The 19,637-nt window shown below is 40.8% G+C and overlaps 1 protein-coding gene across 13 annotated transcripts in view; it reads right to left on the minus strand.

The window, feature by feature from the left end:
- Window positions 1–19,637, minus strand: part of CADPS (calcium dependent secretion activator) — a 483,238-nt gene that overhangs the window by 43,243 nt on the left and 420,358 nt on the right. For all 13 annotated transcript variants that reach the window (XM_050781204.1, XM_050781210.1, XM_050781212.1 and 10 more), the window contains one exon: window positions 4,397–4,429. In XM_050781204.1, the coding sequence (XP_050637161.1) occupies window positions 4,397–4,429 (33 nt within the window). The remainder of the gene's footprint in view (window positions 1–4,396; window positions 4,430–19,637) is intronic.

The raw sequence follows: 19,637 nt of genomic DNA on the forward strand, positions 1-19,637 counted from the left end.
ATAAGCTACTCTGTGGCTCAGGAAAAGAAGACCATTTTAATCTGAACTTGCCCCTACCAGAATACTTCTGAGCTTGAGAAAAATGAGCTCCAATTTTCAGCATCCTAAGTCAGCCCTAATTATGAATGCAAATCTCCTACATATACCAATGGGTCAAAAACTATATCTAAGACAAAGACATATGCTTTGGGGATTATGCAATGTTTTAAGTGACTGGTACTAGCACTTCCCTCCAGTAGTGTGGATAGTTAAGAGACAAATCTCAAAGGTGACTAACTGCTAGTGTCCACGTGGAACTAAACCACTAAGTGTTCTAACAAAAACCTCACAGGGAAACATAGGTGAACTCAGAGACTTCAGAGGTAGAAATGAGTTGAGAAATGATTTTATCTGAAGGTTCTTAAGCCTGACTGCAAATTTGAAGGACCTGGGGAGCTTTAAAAATACTGATGTCTGGGCCCTGACCCCCAAAGATGCCGTTTCCATTTTGTCTGGCAAGCAACCTGGGCATTAGTGCTTGCAAAAGCTCCCTAGGTGTTTCCAATATGTAGCCAAGGTCAAGAATCACTGATTTAGTCCATTAGTTTCCAAACTTGTACTACGTATCAGAATCATGTGAAGAACTTAATGGAAAGCAATATCCAGGCTCCACCCCAGAATGACCGCATCAGAATCTCTGGAGGTGAGGGCCTGGGACTCTCTATTAATAAAACAAAAACAATTATGTGCCTATTAAAAAATAATAAAATAATAATAAAAGCTAAATAAGTTAATAAAAACCAAACCAAAAAAACTTTTTTTTGCTAAGTATTACTGCTGCACATTCTGGTTCGGGGACTGCTGACTTAATAGGTAATAGTTGTATGCTGGTAAACTGGCTCTTCTTTTTTCTTTTTATTTTGAGATGGAGTTTCACTCTTGTCGCCCAGGCTGGAGTGCAATGGCACCATCTTGGCTCACTGCAACCTCCGCCTCCCAGGTTCAAGCGATTCTCCTGCCTCAGCCTCTCCAGAGGAGGTAGCTGGGATTACAGGCGCATGCCATCACATCTGGCTAATATTTTGTATTTTTAGTAGAGGCGGAGTTTCACCATGTTGACCAGGCTGGTCTCGAACTCCTGACATCAGGTGATCCACCCACCTCGGCCTCCCAAAGTGCTGGTATTTTAGGCGTGAGCCACTTTGCCCAGCAAAACCAACAACAAAACAAAACACCCTGATTTGTAGTGCTTGCCAGTTTGCATGGTGTAAATACTCCCATCAAGGCTAATTGTGAGCTACCAATGTGCTCTCATTGAAGGCAAAGTTGGAGAGAGATGCACATAATTGACTCTTGGGAGCCAGTGCTAGCTACTCTACCACACCCCTGGAAGTGCAGGCTTTATGGTCCAACTGACAGCACCTGATCTTCACACTCCGCTTACTCACCAGGTGACCTTGGATATGCTAATTAACCTCTTTGTGCCTCAGATTCCTCAGCTATAAAACAGAATGATAATATTAACCCCCTCCTAGGATTGATTTCAGAAGCAAATGATTACTATTATCTACCATATATAAACAATGTACATATAGAATATATGTGTATTATGTACTATTGTTTTCTATAAAATTATTTACTAAAAGGTTTATTGTAATATTATTAGCTATTAAAGTATATGTTAATCAACTTAAAGTTTAGCTTTGTCCTAAGTCATTAATAGCTGGTAAAAAAATACTTTTTCTAATATGCACTAAAATAATTACCACTATCCAAATCAAGGTGTTTGTTTATACACTAACTGAAATTATCTTGCAGTATGGCAGAATTTTTAAGGGCATTGGCTTAAATCTCAGCTCTTCCACTAACCCGATGTGGGGTCCTGAGCAAATTAACTTCTCTGTGCCTTAGTTTCCTCGTATTCCTCATATTTAAAGTGAGGTTATTGTGAAGATAAAATGTAAACTGTTCTAGTGAGTGCTTTATCAAGCTTGGTTGTAGGAGCAGTAATAGTAGTAATTATATTTTGTATCACCAGTGGTAAATGTACCACATTTTGGAACATGCTGCATCAACTACTTCTGCCCTCCAGAGTGTGAAAACTCTATTAATTCAATTTGCTTCTTCATAGACTAATGGTATGGTTGGGCTGTGTCACCACCCAAATCTCATCTTGAATTGTGGTTCCCATAATCCCCAAGTGTCGTGGGAGGGACCCAGTGGGAGGTAATTGAATCATGGGGGTGGTTACCTCTAGGCTGTTCTTGTGATAGTGAGTTCTCAGGAGATCTCTTGGTTTTATAAGTGACTTTTTCCCTTTCACTCATTCTTCTTACCTCTGCTGTCATGTGAAGAAAGACGTGTCTGCTTCCCCTTCTGCCATGATTGTAAGTTTCCTGAGGCCTCCCCAGCCATGCTGAACTGTGAGTGAATTAAACCTCTTTCCCTTATAAATTATCCAGTCTCTGGTATGTCTTCATAGTAGCATGAAAATGGACTAATACACCTAATAAGTCTTCTAATTTAGCATAATTAATCCATAAACACTTAATGAGTACAGATCAGGGCACCCTGCATTTTGATATGGAGTCCATTTACTGCCCTCCCATCTTTATAATAAATCTGAACCTAGCTTATAGGAATTATTAGATTGAACCATATGAAATGGCTGATATTTGACTTCTTTGACCTCACCAATATGCCAGTTTCATGTGATTCAATCTAACATAACCTGATGTTAGTACCAATGACTGGATCAAGTTTCTTTAGGTGTTTGGGCCTTATCTATAGGACACCTGTTCAAACCTGCCTGAGGATACCCCTCTGCTCTGGATCCTACAGAGAACAGACCACAACTACCAAATCTTTGGGTCTAAAGCCTAGAATTTCAATTTCTATCACTGTTGAAGATCAGTGGAGCCCAAGGCTGATGTCTGCAAATTCATCCCCCATCCACCTATATGCAATAGAGTGTGGACATCACACTACCACCACCACATGTGTCCTTCTCCTGGACTGAAGTTCCTAATAAGTGCCAGGTATGGTGCTGGATGTTCTGTGTATGTTGTGTCATTTAATTTGCACAGCAAACCCATGACTTAGGTATTATTGTCATCTCCATTTTAAACATGGAGAAACAGGGCCAGAAAATTTGAGTAGTTAGTTCCCTGTGAAGGGAAAGTTTATACTTTGGGGGCTTGAGAAAGTAAATTACTTAACTTCTCTCCCTGCTGCAGTTATGTGAGCTTTTGCCATTCTCCATTATAAGAACTGTCTACCTGAAGGAGTCTGAGGTTTGTTGATTGGAATATTATATAAATTCAAAGCATAATTATTGATTGTACATTCTTTCATTAAACAAACAAAATATATACTAACACTAAATTCACTCCAATTTTCTATTTTGTCTTCCTTTGAGAAATAAGCCAATAAACCATTACACACTTAGCTTCCTGGGGAAATGAATTTAAATGTTAATATAAATCCTTTTAGAAAAAAACAAATTTTAACAAATAAGTATTTGAACAAGGAGGGTACTTAACCACGTTCAGAATGAGAAATGCTTAGTACAAGACCCTTGGTGGCTGTTGAGATAAGCTCTCTAAATTTAATATTTTATAATAGACTCACACCTCTTTTGTTAGAAATGGAGAAACAAAATCATTTTCTTTTTCGCTTTATTGGAATATATTAAAATCTCTCCAATTTTATTTTGCTAATAGGCAGGACAAAGTCTGTCTATGAATGTATCCTGATTTACCACAGGTAATCCCACACTTTAGCATTCATGTGTTGTACTTAACCTCAATTTAAATGTAAATTTTGGGCAACTTCGAGTGCTTTATCTGTGAACTTTGAGAGCTCTCTTCATTAATGAGGCCTGTACTAATTAGAAGCAGTTTTGTGAGGTTTCCTTAAAACAATTGCAAAATTGACCCCAAAATGAACAAATTTAGAATTTATTTGTTTTTTATTAGGTTGGTGCAAAAGAAATTGCGTTTTCCACATTTTTTAATTGCAAAACCACAATTACTTTTGCACCAACCTAACAAAAAATACTATCACCCTTGTGCAAGTTTCTAGCTTCATGGCTCTCCTCCGAAGGTGTGCACACAGGAGGGTTGGTGAACATGAGGAAAACAGAATGAAACACCAGAGAAACGGATGAAAATGAAAGTGAAAGTGAAGTGGGACCTTTCTTCCTGAGGAAAGAAACCATACCCTCTTCTTATCTGAAAAAAAAAAAATTCTACTACAAAATAGTCTTGGCTTCTTTCTGATGATCCAAGTCAGGAACACACAGTTTAGCTAGCAGCAATTCATATGAGTAGCACTATCAAAATTCTCATGAAAACAAAAAGTAAACATGAAAAATAAACAAAAAAAACCCCGCAAGAAACAATTTTCAAATACTCACAGGTACATCCACATATTTGGAAGCTGCCTTCACCTAAAGAGGAAAGAAGAGGATGGAAGTGAGGCTGGTGTTTATGTTTAATTGTTCACTGCTCAATGCTGTATCCCCATCAGAATCAAAACAACAGGCTGGCACGTGGAGCTGACCAGGAAAAACAGAAAGGTACTAGAAAATAAAATCTGTTTGCTATTTTTTCAAGCCATAGCCACTGCTTTGCAGAAACAGAGAATGCACACTCAAATGTACTGATTCAGATTCTGTTGCTGGAGCGGGAGCTTTACATTTTCCTCCCTCCCATTGAAAAAGAGAAAAGTGACTAGCTAAACCCAAATGGATCAGTGGGGGGCTTACCGGTCTAGAGAAGCAACTAAGATTGCTGTTACTTCTCGTACCTTGGGTCTTTGTATAATTCGGCTGCAGGTTGTCCTAACTAAATAACGAAATACCTCAGTTCTCAGCTTTCGTTAACTCAGATTTTTAAGAGGAGGATGGACATCCTCAACCCAGAGGGAGATGTTGTCTGTGGGTAGGGGAATGAGAACCTTTCAAAACTGTCCAAAGCCTGCTTTTATGTCTCCTGATTTTAGGTGCTAAAAATTCCAGATGGGAAGTACAGCAAGTGGTTATAAAATTTTTAGTTTTGTGGGGAGGGAGTATGGTAGTGTGCTAGAGTGTTATGTTTGAGAGCATGGAGTTTGGAGTCAGACCTCGGTTCGAATCCCAATTCTACCACTTAGAAGCTGTGTGACCTTGGGCAAGTTACTTCATCTCTCTGAGCCTCAGTTGCCTCATCTGCAAAATGGAGTTATTATTAGTAATAGTGCCTATTTCCACAGGTTGATAAGGATGAATTCACACTTAGTCACAGGATGTAAGCACAGAACAAATGGCAGCTAAGATGATGAATTCATAAGCAAATGTGAGTGAGCTCTGAGTACTGTGAGAAGCCAATGAACAGCTGGGTTTGAGAAATAAAGCCTATAGGAGTATGTTTAATATTCTGTGTGTTTCATTTTGACTCAGGTCACACATGTTATCTAGGCACAATTAAGACCAAGGGGTCACATCTGGAGTCAGAGAGGGTTTCCTGTGTTTACTGGGAACTGCAAAGACTGCAATGCACAAAAAGCAGTTAGGATGTCTTTTCACATCTCAGCCAGGCTTCCTCCTGCAATTTGGCTGAGATCAATATTAGGAATCACAGCTTCACCCAAATGTCTCCCAGAAAAGTACCCAGGGGAGTGATTTCCTCTATTGCTCTTTTCTCAATGTTAGTTTCCAAAATGTCAGCTCTCAAGAGAAAACAGCCAATGAACCAATAGGGTGGGGTGGAAAGAGCCCAGAATTTAGAGTCAAAAGTTCTTTCAGTGCCAGAACTCATTGACCCTGGGGAAATCACGCCAAGTTCCTTAGCCTTGGTTTCCAGATTTCTAGACCAAGGTGACAATACTCTGCACTTCGCAGGGCTGAAAGCTTGATGAAATGAGAAAACACATGAGAAAGTGCTTTGTAAACTTTAAAGCAGGGAACACACATCAGTTAGGTAATTATCGAGAGGGTAATGCATTCTACCTTCTTGAATCATTGCCAGCCCCCAAGATGATTCCTGGAGTCTCCGGTTATAGATTCTCTTAGAACCTTACATTTGTTCTTTGCAGCATTGATTGCAATTCTGCCAAAAAAAAATTTTTTTTTTTTTGGCGCAATGTCTACCTCCCATATAATGTCATGAGAGCAAAGGCTATCTTGGTCTTGCTCATGGCTCTCCTCAATGATTCACCTGGTACCGGCTTAGAAAGGGAACTCACGGAAAAATTATAGAGGGAAGGAATGAGAGAAAGCTAATGACCAGATCTGGCTTCATGATGATTGGGAAGTAAGCAGAGGCAAGACTGGATCAAGGAGCCACTTCACTGATCAGTCCGAAAACCAACATAGTTGTATGGAAAGCTGACTGCCTGCAGAGGCTGGTGGGTAAAGGAAAATACTCTTAGTCCTTGCAGGGATTTGAGGCAGGCTCTCCAGATTTTGCACAATTATCATTTCTACTAAAAGATTCTAAATCCCAAATCTTTCCTCTTCATTCCTATGCTAGAACTTAGTTCAGGAAAGAAGGTGGCTTGCCTTTTTTTTCATGTCTCCCCCATGTATACTATTATCTAACGTTTCTGTGATATTTTTCATTTGCAAAACACTTTCACAAACAGTTTCTTTTTAAGCTGCCCTGCAAAAAGGGGGCGATTCAATCAGATGCATTTACAATCAAGAACCTAAAATCCATAGAATTTAAGGAATTTATTTGCTCACGATCACAGACAGGAGGCAGAGAAGCCAAGACTCCCACATGGTCATCTGAGCCCAACTTTCTCCCTTCGAACTCTTGATCTCCTCAATACTGGTAGAAAAGTATGAGGAATTCGAGCATCAGTGGTCAGAGCAGGTGCTAGCAAAACAATTCTTCTCAGCTAGAAATTCCTCCTGTACTCTGTGACGTTGATGCTTAGCAGTTGGTAGGGGTTTTGCTACAGCTGAAATGATCAACCTTTAAACACACCATTTACCATTTACCACTAACATGCAGTTACAATCCGGAGAATGACACCAGTATAATTCTATTCCTTTAAAGGCATTTTGGGAAGATGAGGCAAGTTTCTGTCACGAATGAAAATCATCCACTCTCCTTCATGCACCAGCCCTTGGTTTGTTAGGATTGTTCTTTTATTTAATAAATGATGACTTGCACTTAGTCTTAGTGATCCTCCTCCCATCCCATAATAACAGGAAAAAAAACCCAAGGTAAATTGTGGTCTATTATTTGTTAGAGACATGTGTGTATCATTTTTGATTCTGGATATTGAACATTTTTTTTGCGGGGGGCGGGATGGAGTCTCACTCTCTTGTCCAGGCTGAAGTGCAGTGGTACGATCTTGGCCCACTGTAACCTCTGCCTCCCGAGTCGAAGTGATTCTACTGCCTCAGCCTCCCGAGTAGCTGGGATTACAGGCACCCACCACCACGTCCAGCTAATTTTTGTATTTTTAGTAGAGATGGGATTTCACCATGTTGACCAAGCTGGTCTCAAACTCGTGACCTCAGGTGATCTGCCTGCCTCGGCCTCCCAAAGTGCTGGGATTACAGGCAGGAGCTACATACCCAGTTGCTGGATATTGAACTTGAAGAAAGACGTTGATGATGAGGAAAAGGGGGAGTCTGGCAGTATATTCTATAAGGAAAGCGAAAGAAAAGGCATCTTGCCTAGAAAAAGATGGGCTAATTGCAAAGAAAATCATAATATTCATGTAGTTAATTAAGGAGCTTTAGTGCAGAAGAACTGAATTTGTTCACAATGGTTCCAGAGCATAGAATCAGAATGAATGTGTAAAATTACAGGGCCCTAGAAAAAGGTCTAAATAGCTATCACAGTCCAGTTAGGAACTGGCCATGTCTGGTGATAGAGACCTCCACCTCACTGGAGAAGCTCACGCAGAGGCTAGTTAGAAGGCTCTGGACCTGTTTTTCTTTTCTTTTCTTTGTATTTGTTTCTTTACCTACATGAGAGGTTATCTCAAAGGCTGCTTTTCATTCTCTGATTCAAGTCCCCTTAAGAGGTAGGAAGTTGTCACCAGTTACATTCTTTACAGTAGATAAATGTAGCAGAGTGGAGAAATTGACAGAATCAGGATCAGAATCTTTTCCTGTATAATGTCAGCAGTGCTCCCTTTTTAAGGATCACCTTTTCTTAAGTTATCCATATCCATAGGAATATGTCTTTTTGCCAGCTATACTCTAGGTAGTAGGGAATGACCAGATTCTCCCGACCCACTAGAGCTTTGGAATTATTGCCAGAAAATCCAAGCATGCACCAGGCACTATCTAGATCAAATAACCAACAGCTCTCACCATCTGTACAAGACTATTTTACATTATAATTGATATTGTTTTGATGAATAAAACACAAATTTCTTTAAAAGCACTATATAATATAGTAGCTTTTTGTCTTTATGTATTTTTTTCCATCAATGGTTGTTAAAAGAGTGTGTGTGTGTGTGTGTGTGTGTAATTTTCTTTTCTTTTTTAACTTAAAATCTAGCGAAGTGGCTTAGAGAATGGGTTCAGGATTAGCTAGGTTAAAACTCTAGCTTTGCCATTTTTTAGCTTGGTGAGTAGCCATTACTTAATTTCTCTGAGCCTCCTCTGTAAATGGGACAATAATAACGCTACTCAAAGGGTTCAACTAAATGTAGCTATGCTTATCTTGATTACTGGTAATACTGGTTTACCAGTGTAGACAAAGCACATGTTCCTCAGCCAGGTGGTGATAGTCAGTTTCACTCTCCACCTCTGGCCTGTGGGCAATTTCTTGCTATAAAAAGGATGCTGGAATCTCCCCAGGTTACCAACAGGTATCTGAGCTGATTCTCCATCTGGCATACTTTCTGCCAGTTCTGTGACACCCTATGCACTGAGAACTTACCCTCTAAATGTTGAGGCTGACAGCGAAGAACTGTTCTCCTCCCTAAGTATGATTGAGTGTGGGCATAAGTGAGAGGGCAGTTCCCCAGGCCAGTGCCCTGGGTTATAATCAGCAACACAATCCGTTACTCTCTGGGATCAAGTCATAGCCATGTACCCTAGGGCACAGGAAACAAAGGGGAGGGGGTAGGGCTTGCCCCAGATACCTGGTCTGGCATCGCTCCTGAGCAGGGTCTCAACTGCCTTCAAAGGAGAAGCAAGAACTGTGACTTCAGCAGAACTTCATCTCCTGGGACTCCCTGCTTTCTGACCATCCCTTCTGGTAGGACAACCCATATCCTTTCTCTAGCAGCATTCATGAACCCTCTTGTCCCCAACTCTCCAGATAGAGCCAGTTCTGGAAAAAGCTTAGAAAAAGAGACACAAATCCAGAAAGGCTGATGGAGGCTAAGGATAAAATTAGGAGGAGATGCTGTCAGTGAGCAATTATTCATGTTTTCATGTGCCTGAAACAAAGAACACTTACTATGTACAGGTGCCACATTAGGAGCTGTAAGATGAACGTGCTCCATGATTTCTGCCTCAAAAACCTTTTGAGGGGGATCCCGTTAATATTCCCATTTTACAGTTGAAGAAACTGAGGCTTAAAGAGATAAGCAACTTGGCTTGAAGGCACACAACTAATAAGTTACAGCTTTGGACCTCCCATTCCCTAAGCTGCCTATTATCCTATTATTCAGTTTTTTTAAAAAAACTATCAAACCACTTTTATTAACCAGTTATGTTTAAGTCTTATTTTTTTCTTGTTTATGTAGATGTAACCTTAAATAGCTTCCCCCCCCAAAAAAATGTATGAGGGACTTGAATACATTTGAGTCAATGCAGAAGGTCCAAAATAGTTACTCTGGCCTGAATGTCCCAGCTAATTACCTCGACCCTCCACCTCACTTAGCCAGTGTAGACAGGCTTAATGGTTTCTCTATTGAGCTCTTCCATTATTTTTCAGGTGCCCAAGGTAATCTTTTCATTGAACACTCACCATTCTGGGATTTTCACAATGCTGATGACTAAGGGATTTTCTTCTGCCTGGCCCTAAAAAGGGGACCTGAGTTAATCATTGTGCAGCTTTGATAGGGAGCGCGGCAGGGGCTTAAACCACTTCTCTTGCTTCATTAGGGGAAAAAGCAACCCAGGTGCAGACCACGAGGACCTCGGGGTTTGATACTATTAAATCAATGCACAGACAAAAAAAAAAGTGGATTAGGCCCTTTTTGCAAACAGAAATCTGGTGGGTAAGACTCAAAGATGGAAGAAGAAAGAAGTCTGAACAGATACCACCGCATTAGTGACTGCCCGAGCGCCCCATGGTCTCTCCAAAAAAAAAAAAAAAAAGGAAAAAAACAAGGAAATGATTTATTCTCTGCATGAGCTGACTCCCACCTGCCTGTTTGACTTCACAAGAGCTCTGCGTTAATTTTTTTGTCCTTTGCCTAGAAACTGCAGACCACACCACCATTTCAAAGGGCTAGCAAAATTTACTTCAATGTTTGGCCTTTGACATTTCTGCTGCAAGGTTAATGATGCTACTTTGCTCCCTTTTCCACTTCCCTAACTCAAGCAATTTGGAAATGTAGATTTTTTTGCATCAAGGCAATTCAGCATGTAAAAATGTTACTCAGTACCATCCCTAAAATCATTTCATCTGTTGGTTTGATTTTTCATCTCTCACCAGCCTCATATCTAGACTGTAGGTGCTCTCTCTCCTTAGTGTCTACACTGCCTGGCATATAGTAGTGGCTCAATAAAAATATGTTGAATGAATGAACTTTAGAGAATGGCAGTCTTTACTCGTACCCAGGGTAGAGGTTAGAGGTTTCTAGCACTTTCTTACGGTGGGTATTTGAGCTGTAGCACTCTTATAGGATGACTGAGAAAGTACCACTAGGCACGATCAGTTCAAAAGGAACTGGTATTTGGTGCCTGTATAAGAAGAGCTTAAAGGGTCTCTTGTTTTGGTACACCCTAATTAGTGCAGCATACAAGGTAAGGGCTTGGGATCAGCAGACAGATGCTTGATCTGGCATCTGGTTTCATCACCCACTAGCTGTGGGCCAGGTAATTAACCTTTCTAAGCATCAGCTTACTTTTTGGAAAATAGAGATAATGATAATAACAACAGTAGTTCTTCCTTATAGGGTGGTTGTGTGGATTATTAATTTTTAAAAAGATGAGTTTCTCAAGTGCTTACCACAGGTGGAATATTATTCTAAGCATTTTCCCTGTATTAATTCATTCACTTCATGTAAAGGGTTAAAGGAGCTAATACATGAAACATCTTTGCATAGAGCCTGGCACACAGTATGTGTTTAATTAGTGTTGGCTATTATTTTTATACTCCTTTTCCCTCCACCTCCCAAGGGTGGTGACTGGTCAGGTTTCAGTGCACTGACTGGGCTCTGTTCCCCTAGTGGTTGGGGTCATTAAACTTTACATATCTGAAACTTGGGTGTGCTGCTTCTGTTTCAAGGTTAGAATGCTTCAGGTAAGAGCGTGGGACTTATCCTGCAGTAAGAGGCCTGACTATTCTACTTCCTCTCCTCTTTACTGGCCATGTTCCAGGTGTGCTGTAGACCTTCTCTCTGATTCTATTTCTCGCTGGCTTATCAGGCCTAACCTCATAAAAAGAGATCCCTGGAGACCACTACGGGTCTGTGGAGTTCTCTGCATGGGAATATAGACCTGAAGTCCAGTTCACATTGTCATAGTTTGTTTCCAAAAATGCTTGCCATCAATTCTTTCGCTTCCCGTAGGCGCATGCTCTTCCCTCACTGAGAAATGGAGTCTATTCCTCCATCTGCCTGGAGTCTGGGCTGGTCTGCAACTGCTTTGACCAAGAGGATATAATGGAGGTGGTGCCATGCCAATTCTGAGCCTAGTCTTGAAGAGGTCTGGCAGCTTCTGCTTCCTCAGTCTTGAAAGCCAGCTGCCATGTAAATGTAACTACCCTGAGACTACCATGCTGCAAGAAACCCAAGCCACATGGAGAAGCCCAGGAGGATGAGATCCCATTTGGAGAGAAAAAAGCCACATGGAGAGACACCAAGTTATCAGACATTCAGCCCCAGCCCAGCCTATTCATAGGGAAGTGGTTAAGAGCATAGACTCAAGCTGGACTGCACGGGGCCACATTCCATTAGGTTGCTGCAAAAGTAATCGGGGTTTTTGCCATTACTTTCAATAGCTCTGCCGCTTACTTGACAAGTTACCTAACCTTTCTATGCCTCATTTTCCTCATCTGTAAAATGAGGATAATTGTATTGTTCATAAGGTTATTGAGTTATTGACTGAGTTCTTAGAACAGTCCCTGGGCATAGTAAGAACTATGTGCCAGCAATCGTTGTCATTTCTGCTGGAAAATCAGGTTGTTCTAGTGAATTGTACGTATATATTAAGGTTGGTCTGACCCTACACATGTGGCTCCCTAAATTTAAATAAATTAAAAGAAAATACAACTAAAATTCAACTTTTTAGTTGCACTAGTCACAGTTGAGAGTACTTGAGAGCTACATGTGGCTAGTGACAACTATTTTGGACAGCTCAGATACAGAATATTGCCACCATTTTAGACAGTTCTATTGGACAGTGCTGGTCTAGACTCAAGGAACACTCATAAATATAGGTTATTGCATATTTAAGTGATATGAGTTAAGAATGCCTATGTTAGAAAATGAAATTGGAGGAGGAAGCAGGAGAAGAAAAAAGATATGGGTGTCATAGTCTCATTTCGTGGGTGAAACAGGAAATGAAGGTGGATGGGTACAGCTTAAAGTTATAATGGTACCAAGACAGGAAGAACAATACTGGTATAACTGTAACATGAGGAGAGTGGAGGAGAAGTGGGTGATGTAAAGTGAGCTGAAGCTCTATTACAGTAGGGAGTCAAATAATCATTAAGATTGACCAATCAGGAAATGACTACAAAGGCTGGGTGCAGTGGTTCATGCTTATAATCCTAGCACTCGGGGAGGCTGAGGCAGGAGGATTGCTTGAAACCAGGAGTTCAAGACCAGCCTGGGCAATATAGGGAGACCTCTACAAAACAAACAAACAAACAAAATTAGCCAGGCGTGGTGGTGTGCACCTATATTCCCAGTTACTCAGGAGGCTGAGGCAGGAGGATCACTTGAGCCCAGGAGTTCGATGCTGCGGTGAGCTGTGATCATGCCACTGCACTCCAGCCTGGGAAACAGAGTGAGACCCTATCTCCAAATAATAACAATAAACAAAAATAATAACAGTACTTAGCACTCCAGGGGTTAAAAAATTGTTAAAAAGTTTCCTTTTGAAGGAAGGGATTGAGAGCAGAAAGGAGTAGGACAGAGAACCGTGTCTTTTTTTAAAAAAATTATGAATGTTTCTGTATCTTTTTTTTTTAACCATGTGCCGATATGACTTTCAATAAAAATTATTGAAAAAAGGAACAAAAGTGATAGAATTTTCAATTTTCAATTCTAGTGGAGAAAGGGATTTTGCAGGAAGAATGTATCTTTCACAGGATAACTTTCTCAAGGTGTTTGGTTGATGAAATCATGGTTTAGGGATATGTCCTCTATAAAGGCAAAACCAAAACCTAACAGAAACAACCCTCAATACATAATCTGGATGCTCTAAGTGCATCTTGGGAAGTTGAATAAATTTTAAGTGCCAACTGAGGGACCGACTGCTTGGGTGAGACAGAATGTGTGAGTGGGTGGATGTACTGGGACTGCGTGTGCGGGTGAGCAGTTGAGCAAACCTCAGTGGCTTCTGCCTGGGGCCAAGTGACAATTACAGTGAAAGCCCCTTCCAATACTTTCTGAGGACTGGAGAAAAACACAACCCTTGAGGTGTATCTGGAATCATAGACAGCACAATGGATTCCCAGGGCTCTGTCACCAGAGGGCCTAAAATATCTTCTTTGCTTACCGAACGTCAATACTGTGCTGGGCCAATTGGGAGCCACTATTTCCATATGAGCACTGGGTCAAATGCTACACGGACGCACATACATCACGAGGCCATTGTCCCTTGCTTCCTTTTTTAAGAAGGCCAGAGTTTATAAATGCCATTTTTACAGAGGTGGGAACGCTGACACCAAAAATTTCTCATGGGTAGCTCACCAGATGTCCACCGCTTGAAAAATGATCACTGGCTTTCAAAATTTGATTCCCATTTGAAAGAAAAGAGTTAAAGTTTGAGGCTGGGCGCGGTGGCTCAAGCCTGTAATCCCAGCACTTTGGGAGGCCGAGGCGGGCGGATCACAAGGTCAGGAGATCGAGACCACAGTGAAACCCCGTCTCTACTAAAAATACAAAAAATTAGCCGGGCGCGGTGGCGGGCGCCTGTAGTCCTAGCTACTCAGGAGGCTGAGGCAGGAGAATGGCGTGAACCCAGGAGGCGGAGCTTGCAGTGAGCCGAGATCGCGCCACTGCACTCCAGCCTGGGCAACAGCGTGAGACTCCGTCTCAAAAAAAAAAAAAAAAAAGAGTTAAAGTTTGAGATGTTTAAAAAATAAGGTTTCTCTAAGTTGCCTATAAATGGATCCAGCGTTAAAAACATTTCAGATAATGGAAAAGAGAATACTGACCAAGTCTTGACTCTTACTCCTACTTTCTCAGTTAGTGTCTATGTGACCTTGGGAAAAGCAATGAACTACTCAGATTTCTCATGAACAATACAGAAATATTTAATAACTGATAGTCCTATGTAAAATCATGAATGCATTTACCAATGATTGAACACCTCATTTACAGTGTCCTATTCACATCTTCTAAGAACTTGTCTCCTCCCTTTACAAATGAGGAAACTGGGCTCAGAGAGGATAAGTTGCTGTCCTCAGGGCACACAGTCAAGAAGTAGCAGAGGTAGGATTTGAACCCTAGTGGGTGGGCCTGACTTCAAAGGATTCCCTACTGTATCAGGTTGTTCCTACACTGCCTTTTCACAAGACAGTTTAACAAAGTGTGAAGGGAAAAGTCCTACCATGACTGTGGAAGTATTTTGAACAACAAAATGTATTATAATATTCACTGACCACAAAAAAGACCTCATATATATAACTGTAACCATCAAGGATAATATTCTGAAATGACCTCTGTGAACCGCTGTAGAGCTTCACAGGGGGCCATGGGAAGGTGAGAGAGAGTCCAGGCTTTCCTACAAAGCATCCTTAGGCAAGAACATGAAAACTGAGTTGCAGGGCTACTGGTGGATTGCACGGCTTCTGTGCATGTGCATAAATATTGTGATTAAACTATTATCATAGTAATGAGGGTAGTAATGCCTCCTACAGCCCATCCCACCACACTCCTCAAAGTCCCTACCTTTTATGAAACAAAGGGCTGCTGGCACTGCTGGGGAGTTGGGCAAGAGGCAAGGAAATGATCTCTATTAAGCAAACGCATTCTATTCCATGCTCCGATTAGGAGCCGCAGCCTCATTAACGATGAGAATTGTTCTCATCTCCTGTTGTTCAGGGTACTGTGCTCTGAGACTAGATCCAGGAAGTGTCTGTTCTCATCTCCCCCCACCCCCCACCCCCTGGGGCTTCCGAACAGATGCCTGATTGAAGTAGACCTGTTTTTCCTTCCAGTTTTCCTTTTCCTCATTTCTGTCCCAATCCCTCATTCCCAGAGATGATTTTTCCAAGGCCCAAGGGCTCCTTCAGATCTACCCTCTTAACACTGCTGTACTTAACAATGGTTGCATGCTTACTCTTTGCCTAGCACAAGGCTAAGCAATTTATCAGGAATTCACCCTCACAATGGTGGGCATGAAATTCTCATCGCTTACAAATGAGGAAACTGAGGCTTAGAGAGGTTAACCGACCTCTTAAAAGATCCACAACTAGTGACATTATGGAGCTGGTATTTGAAACATGGTTCCCTTGGACTCCAGGGTTTGCCCTCCTAATGGCCACATTGTATGCTTTTCCATTTCGTTGATTTTTGTGACATGATCTTGTTTTGAGAGAAACTTGGAAGTGCAAATTGGAAAGTTCTAATTTTGTAAGATCTCCAAGCAGACATGTAAGCTTATTTGACTTTTCCTGCAGGCTGCTTTAGCCTGAATTTGAAGGTATAAATTATGTCACTGCTGCCAATGACAACTTATCTATCATAGCCTAGGTTTGTAACACAGTGGTTTGGTTTCTCTCTCTCTCTCTCTTTTTTTTTTTTTTTTTTTTTTGTTTTCATTTTCTCAGGTAGAGTGAGGAAAACAAGCAATCCCAGAGAGGATTTTTGCAAGGCTCAAGGGATGAGTTAAGAGGTCTGAGTTCTACTAAACTAGCTGTGCAAGTCATTCTCCTTCTCTGGTCTCAGTTTTCACAACTGCAAAATGGAGTGGCTAGAAAGTACCAGTACTTCCCAGACTTGCAGCATCAATACACCTTCCTGATTTTGGCTACAACCCATGAACCATCTGTATTATAGTTACTTATTATTTCTCTTTAAACTAGCTCACTTTAAAAATACTTAATTATAAAGGGAAACATATTACTACTATAAATGAAAAAGCAATATCACTCTCAATACAAAAAAAGCCAGGGTGAAAATAAATACAATATAACTAAAATAATGGTAGCAAATTCTGGGTAGACATGGTTGCCTGCTAAAGGTCCTGATCCTGAAGCCTCCCCCTCCTCTGTTACAAATGAAAAATTGAGATTTTTAGAAAGGTGTGAAAGACAAACAAGCACCAGATGGAAACTTTCTTCTTGATATAAGGATAAAGATGAAAAGGGAATTAGAAATATAATAACCCTCTCACAATGTGATTGGTCTTATTTAATGATGAATTTTTGGAGCATCTAACACCGGCAGCATCTAAGGTCCCACGTGGTACATATCCTACACTTGGGATACACTCAGTGGTATGCTAGTTTCTGAAAGGCTCACTCTCTCTCTCTTTCCTTTCTCTTTCTCTATATCTCTCTCTCAAAAAAAAAAAAAAACCCAATATAATAATATACTGAAATATAAGTAATAGAGTGTTTGCCAATTTCAGTAAAACACTCCTGCTGTGGTCAGTTTTAGGCTACCAATGTGACATCCCTAACTTTGAACATAGGAAGAGAAAAGGAGAAGTGGCTCTCACCAGCAGGTAGGAGCCAAGCAGACTCTAGCATATCACTGGAAACACTGAACCAGAAAGTCTAGAAAGTTCCTTCTATTGAATGCACTCTAGACAGTAACTTCCAGACAGTAGAGTAAGATTTTTGTTTTAAATCTCTCTCTACCACTCTTAGTTCAGTAATTTACATACAGTAGCGGCTGATTGAGTAACTGATGCTAACATTTGTGCTCAGTGATAGAACCACACTAATAATTACAATAATCACAATATCTAACAAGTATCAAATACTTACTCCAATCCACCATTTTCTCATTTAATTCTACCCACACCACATAATGCAGGTCTTATGGTTCCCATTTTACAGATTAGGCAACTAAGGTCAGAGATTAATCAATCTAAGATTATACTTTAGGAAGTGGCAGAACTGGAAAAACAAGAAACCTCAGTGCACACTGAAATAAACCTGATTCAAACCAAAATATGCTTGGAGAATGAGATATTCAATTCTAGTTAAGCAAACATTTTGATTAATAAAGAGGTATTTTAGAGACTATGTAAAAATGAAAATTTCTTTTTTTTTTTTCTTTTTTTTTTTTTGAGAAGGAGTCTCGCTCTGTTGCCCAGGCTGGAGTGCAGTGGCACGATCTTGGCTTGGGTTCATGCCATTCTCCTGCCTCAGCCTCCCTAGTAGCTGGGACTACAAGCGCCCGCCACCAGGCCTGGCTAATTCTTGTGTGTGTGTGTGTGTGTGTTTTTTTTTTAGTAGAGAGGCGGTTTCATCATGTTAGCCAGGATGGTCTCGATCTCCTGACCTCATAAACTGCCTGCTTGGCCTCCCAAAGTGCTGGGATTACAGGTGTGAGCCACTGCGTCTGGCCAAAAAATTCTTTTAGTGTTAAAATAAAACACAAAATGCTTAAAAAAAAAAAAAAAAAACCACTAAACATAATGGAAAAATGTCTTTGATGAATCAAATTTTTGCATGCAAGAATGTGCTAAAATATAAGTCACAAGAGTTTTGGTTGACCTTGTCATGGATAATAGTTTGGACTGCTTACAGGAGAAATGATTGGTATGCTAAGACTGAACTGGTAAGAAAATGGAACCAACCCAAATGTCCATCAGTAATAGACTGGATAAAGCAAATGTGACACATACACACAATCGAATACTACACAGCCATAAAAAAGGATGAGTCCATGTCCTTTGCAGGGACATAGATGAAGCTGGAAACCATCATTCTCAGCAAACTAACACAAGAACAGAAAACCAAACACTGCGCGTTCTTACTCATAAGTGGGAGCTGAACAATGAGAACACATGGACACAGGGAGGGGAACATCACACACCAGGGCCTGTTGCTGGGTGGGGGGCTAGGGGAGGCATAGCATTAGAAGAATTACCTAATGTAGATGACGGGTCGATGGGTGCAGCAAACCACCATGGCACATGTATACCTATGCAACAAGCCTGCACGTTCTGCACATGTATCCCAGAACTTAAAGTATAATTTTAAAAAATAAAAATAAAAAAAGCACCAGGGTCATGTAAACTTTCTTACAGTTTTGAATAATTTGACAGTAAGGCTAAGAATGGCTATTTATGGAGCACCTACTTACTATATACCAGGTGTTATGAAAGGCCTACTGTTTATCTCTTATTAGCCCAGTGGCTCTCTGAAGCAGCTATCAGCATTCCCACTCTACGGATGAAGAAACCAAGGCTGAGAAACGGTCAATAGCCTGCCTATGTTTCTGTTAGTCTGGGCTTCACAGTCACACCTTTATCTTAATCACTCTCTAACTTTCTGGTGATAAGCTTCCCACTGCATGTGATTTGGAGGTCAGCATAGAATCTATAGTTAATTTCATGACATCTATTTCCTGTTTGAAGCCATGTACCTATTCATTAGGTATTTCTTTTTTCTATTTCTTTTTTGAGACGGAGTCTGGCTCTGCCGCCCAGGCTGGAGTGAAGTGGCGTGATTTTGGCTCACTACAACCTCCGCCTCCTGAGTTCAAGTGATTCTCCGGGCTCAGCCTCTCAAGCAATTGGGATTACAGGCACCTGCCACCATGCCTGGCTAATTTTTGTATTTTTAGTAGAGATGGGGTTTCACCATGTTGGTCAGGCTGGTCTCAAGTTCCTGACCTCAGGTGATCCGCCCATCTCTCCCTCCCAAAGTGCTGAGAAATACCCACATTCATTAGGTATTTCTTTTGTAGCTAGCATTTCTGTGACCTGGTCACTCAGACCACACAGCCTGGAGAAAATACTGTGTCTGTCTTACGTTTGTTTTGAATGATATCCAGCTGTTCACTACACAGTATTAAGTGAAATGGTTAACTTTGGATACTTATCTTTTCTCTTCTGTAAAGCTTCTGAAGGGTTGCTTCAGACAGCAAGCGTGTTAATTGTTAACTCCATTTTCATGGCATCAACTGGAAATAAGGATGTCCTACTAGGCAATAAAATGATCTGTCACAGACCCCAAAGGGGATGTCAAATTCTGAAACACTAGGGAGTGGCTGATGAAAGAAATTGATAGAAGATATGGCAGATCAGTGTTTTAGAGTTCTCTAAGTTTTTAAACTGCAGCGTTTTTTCGTTGGCCCATATGAACAAAATACTTTAGAAGAAATAAATGGTGACT

The sequence above is a fragment of the Macaca thibetana genome, chromosome 2 (genome assembly GCF_024542745.1).
Source record: "Macaca thibetana thibetana isolate TM-01 chromosome 2, ASM2454274v1, whole genome shotgun sequence".
Lineage (NCBI taxonomy): Eukaryota > Metazoa > Chordata > Mammalia > Primates > Cercopithecidae > Macaca > Macaca thibetana.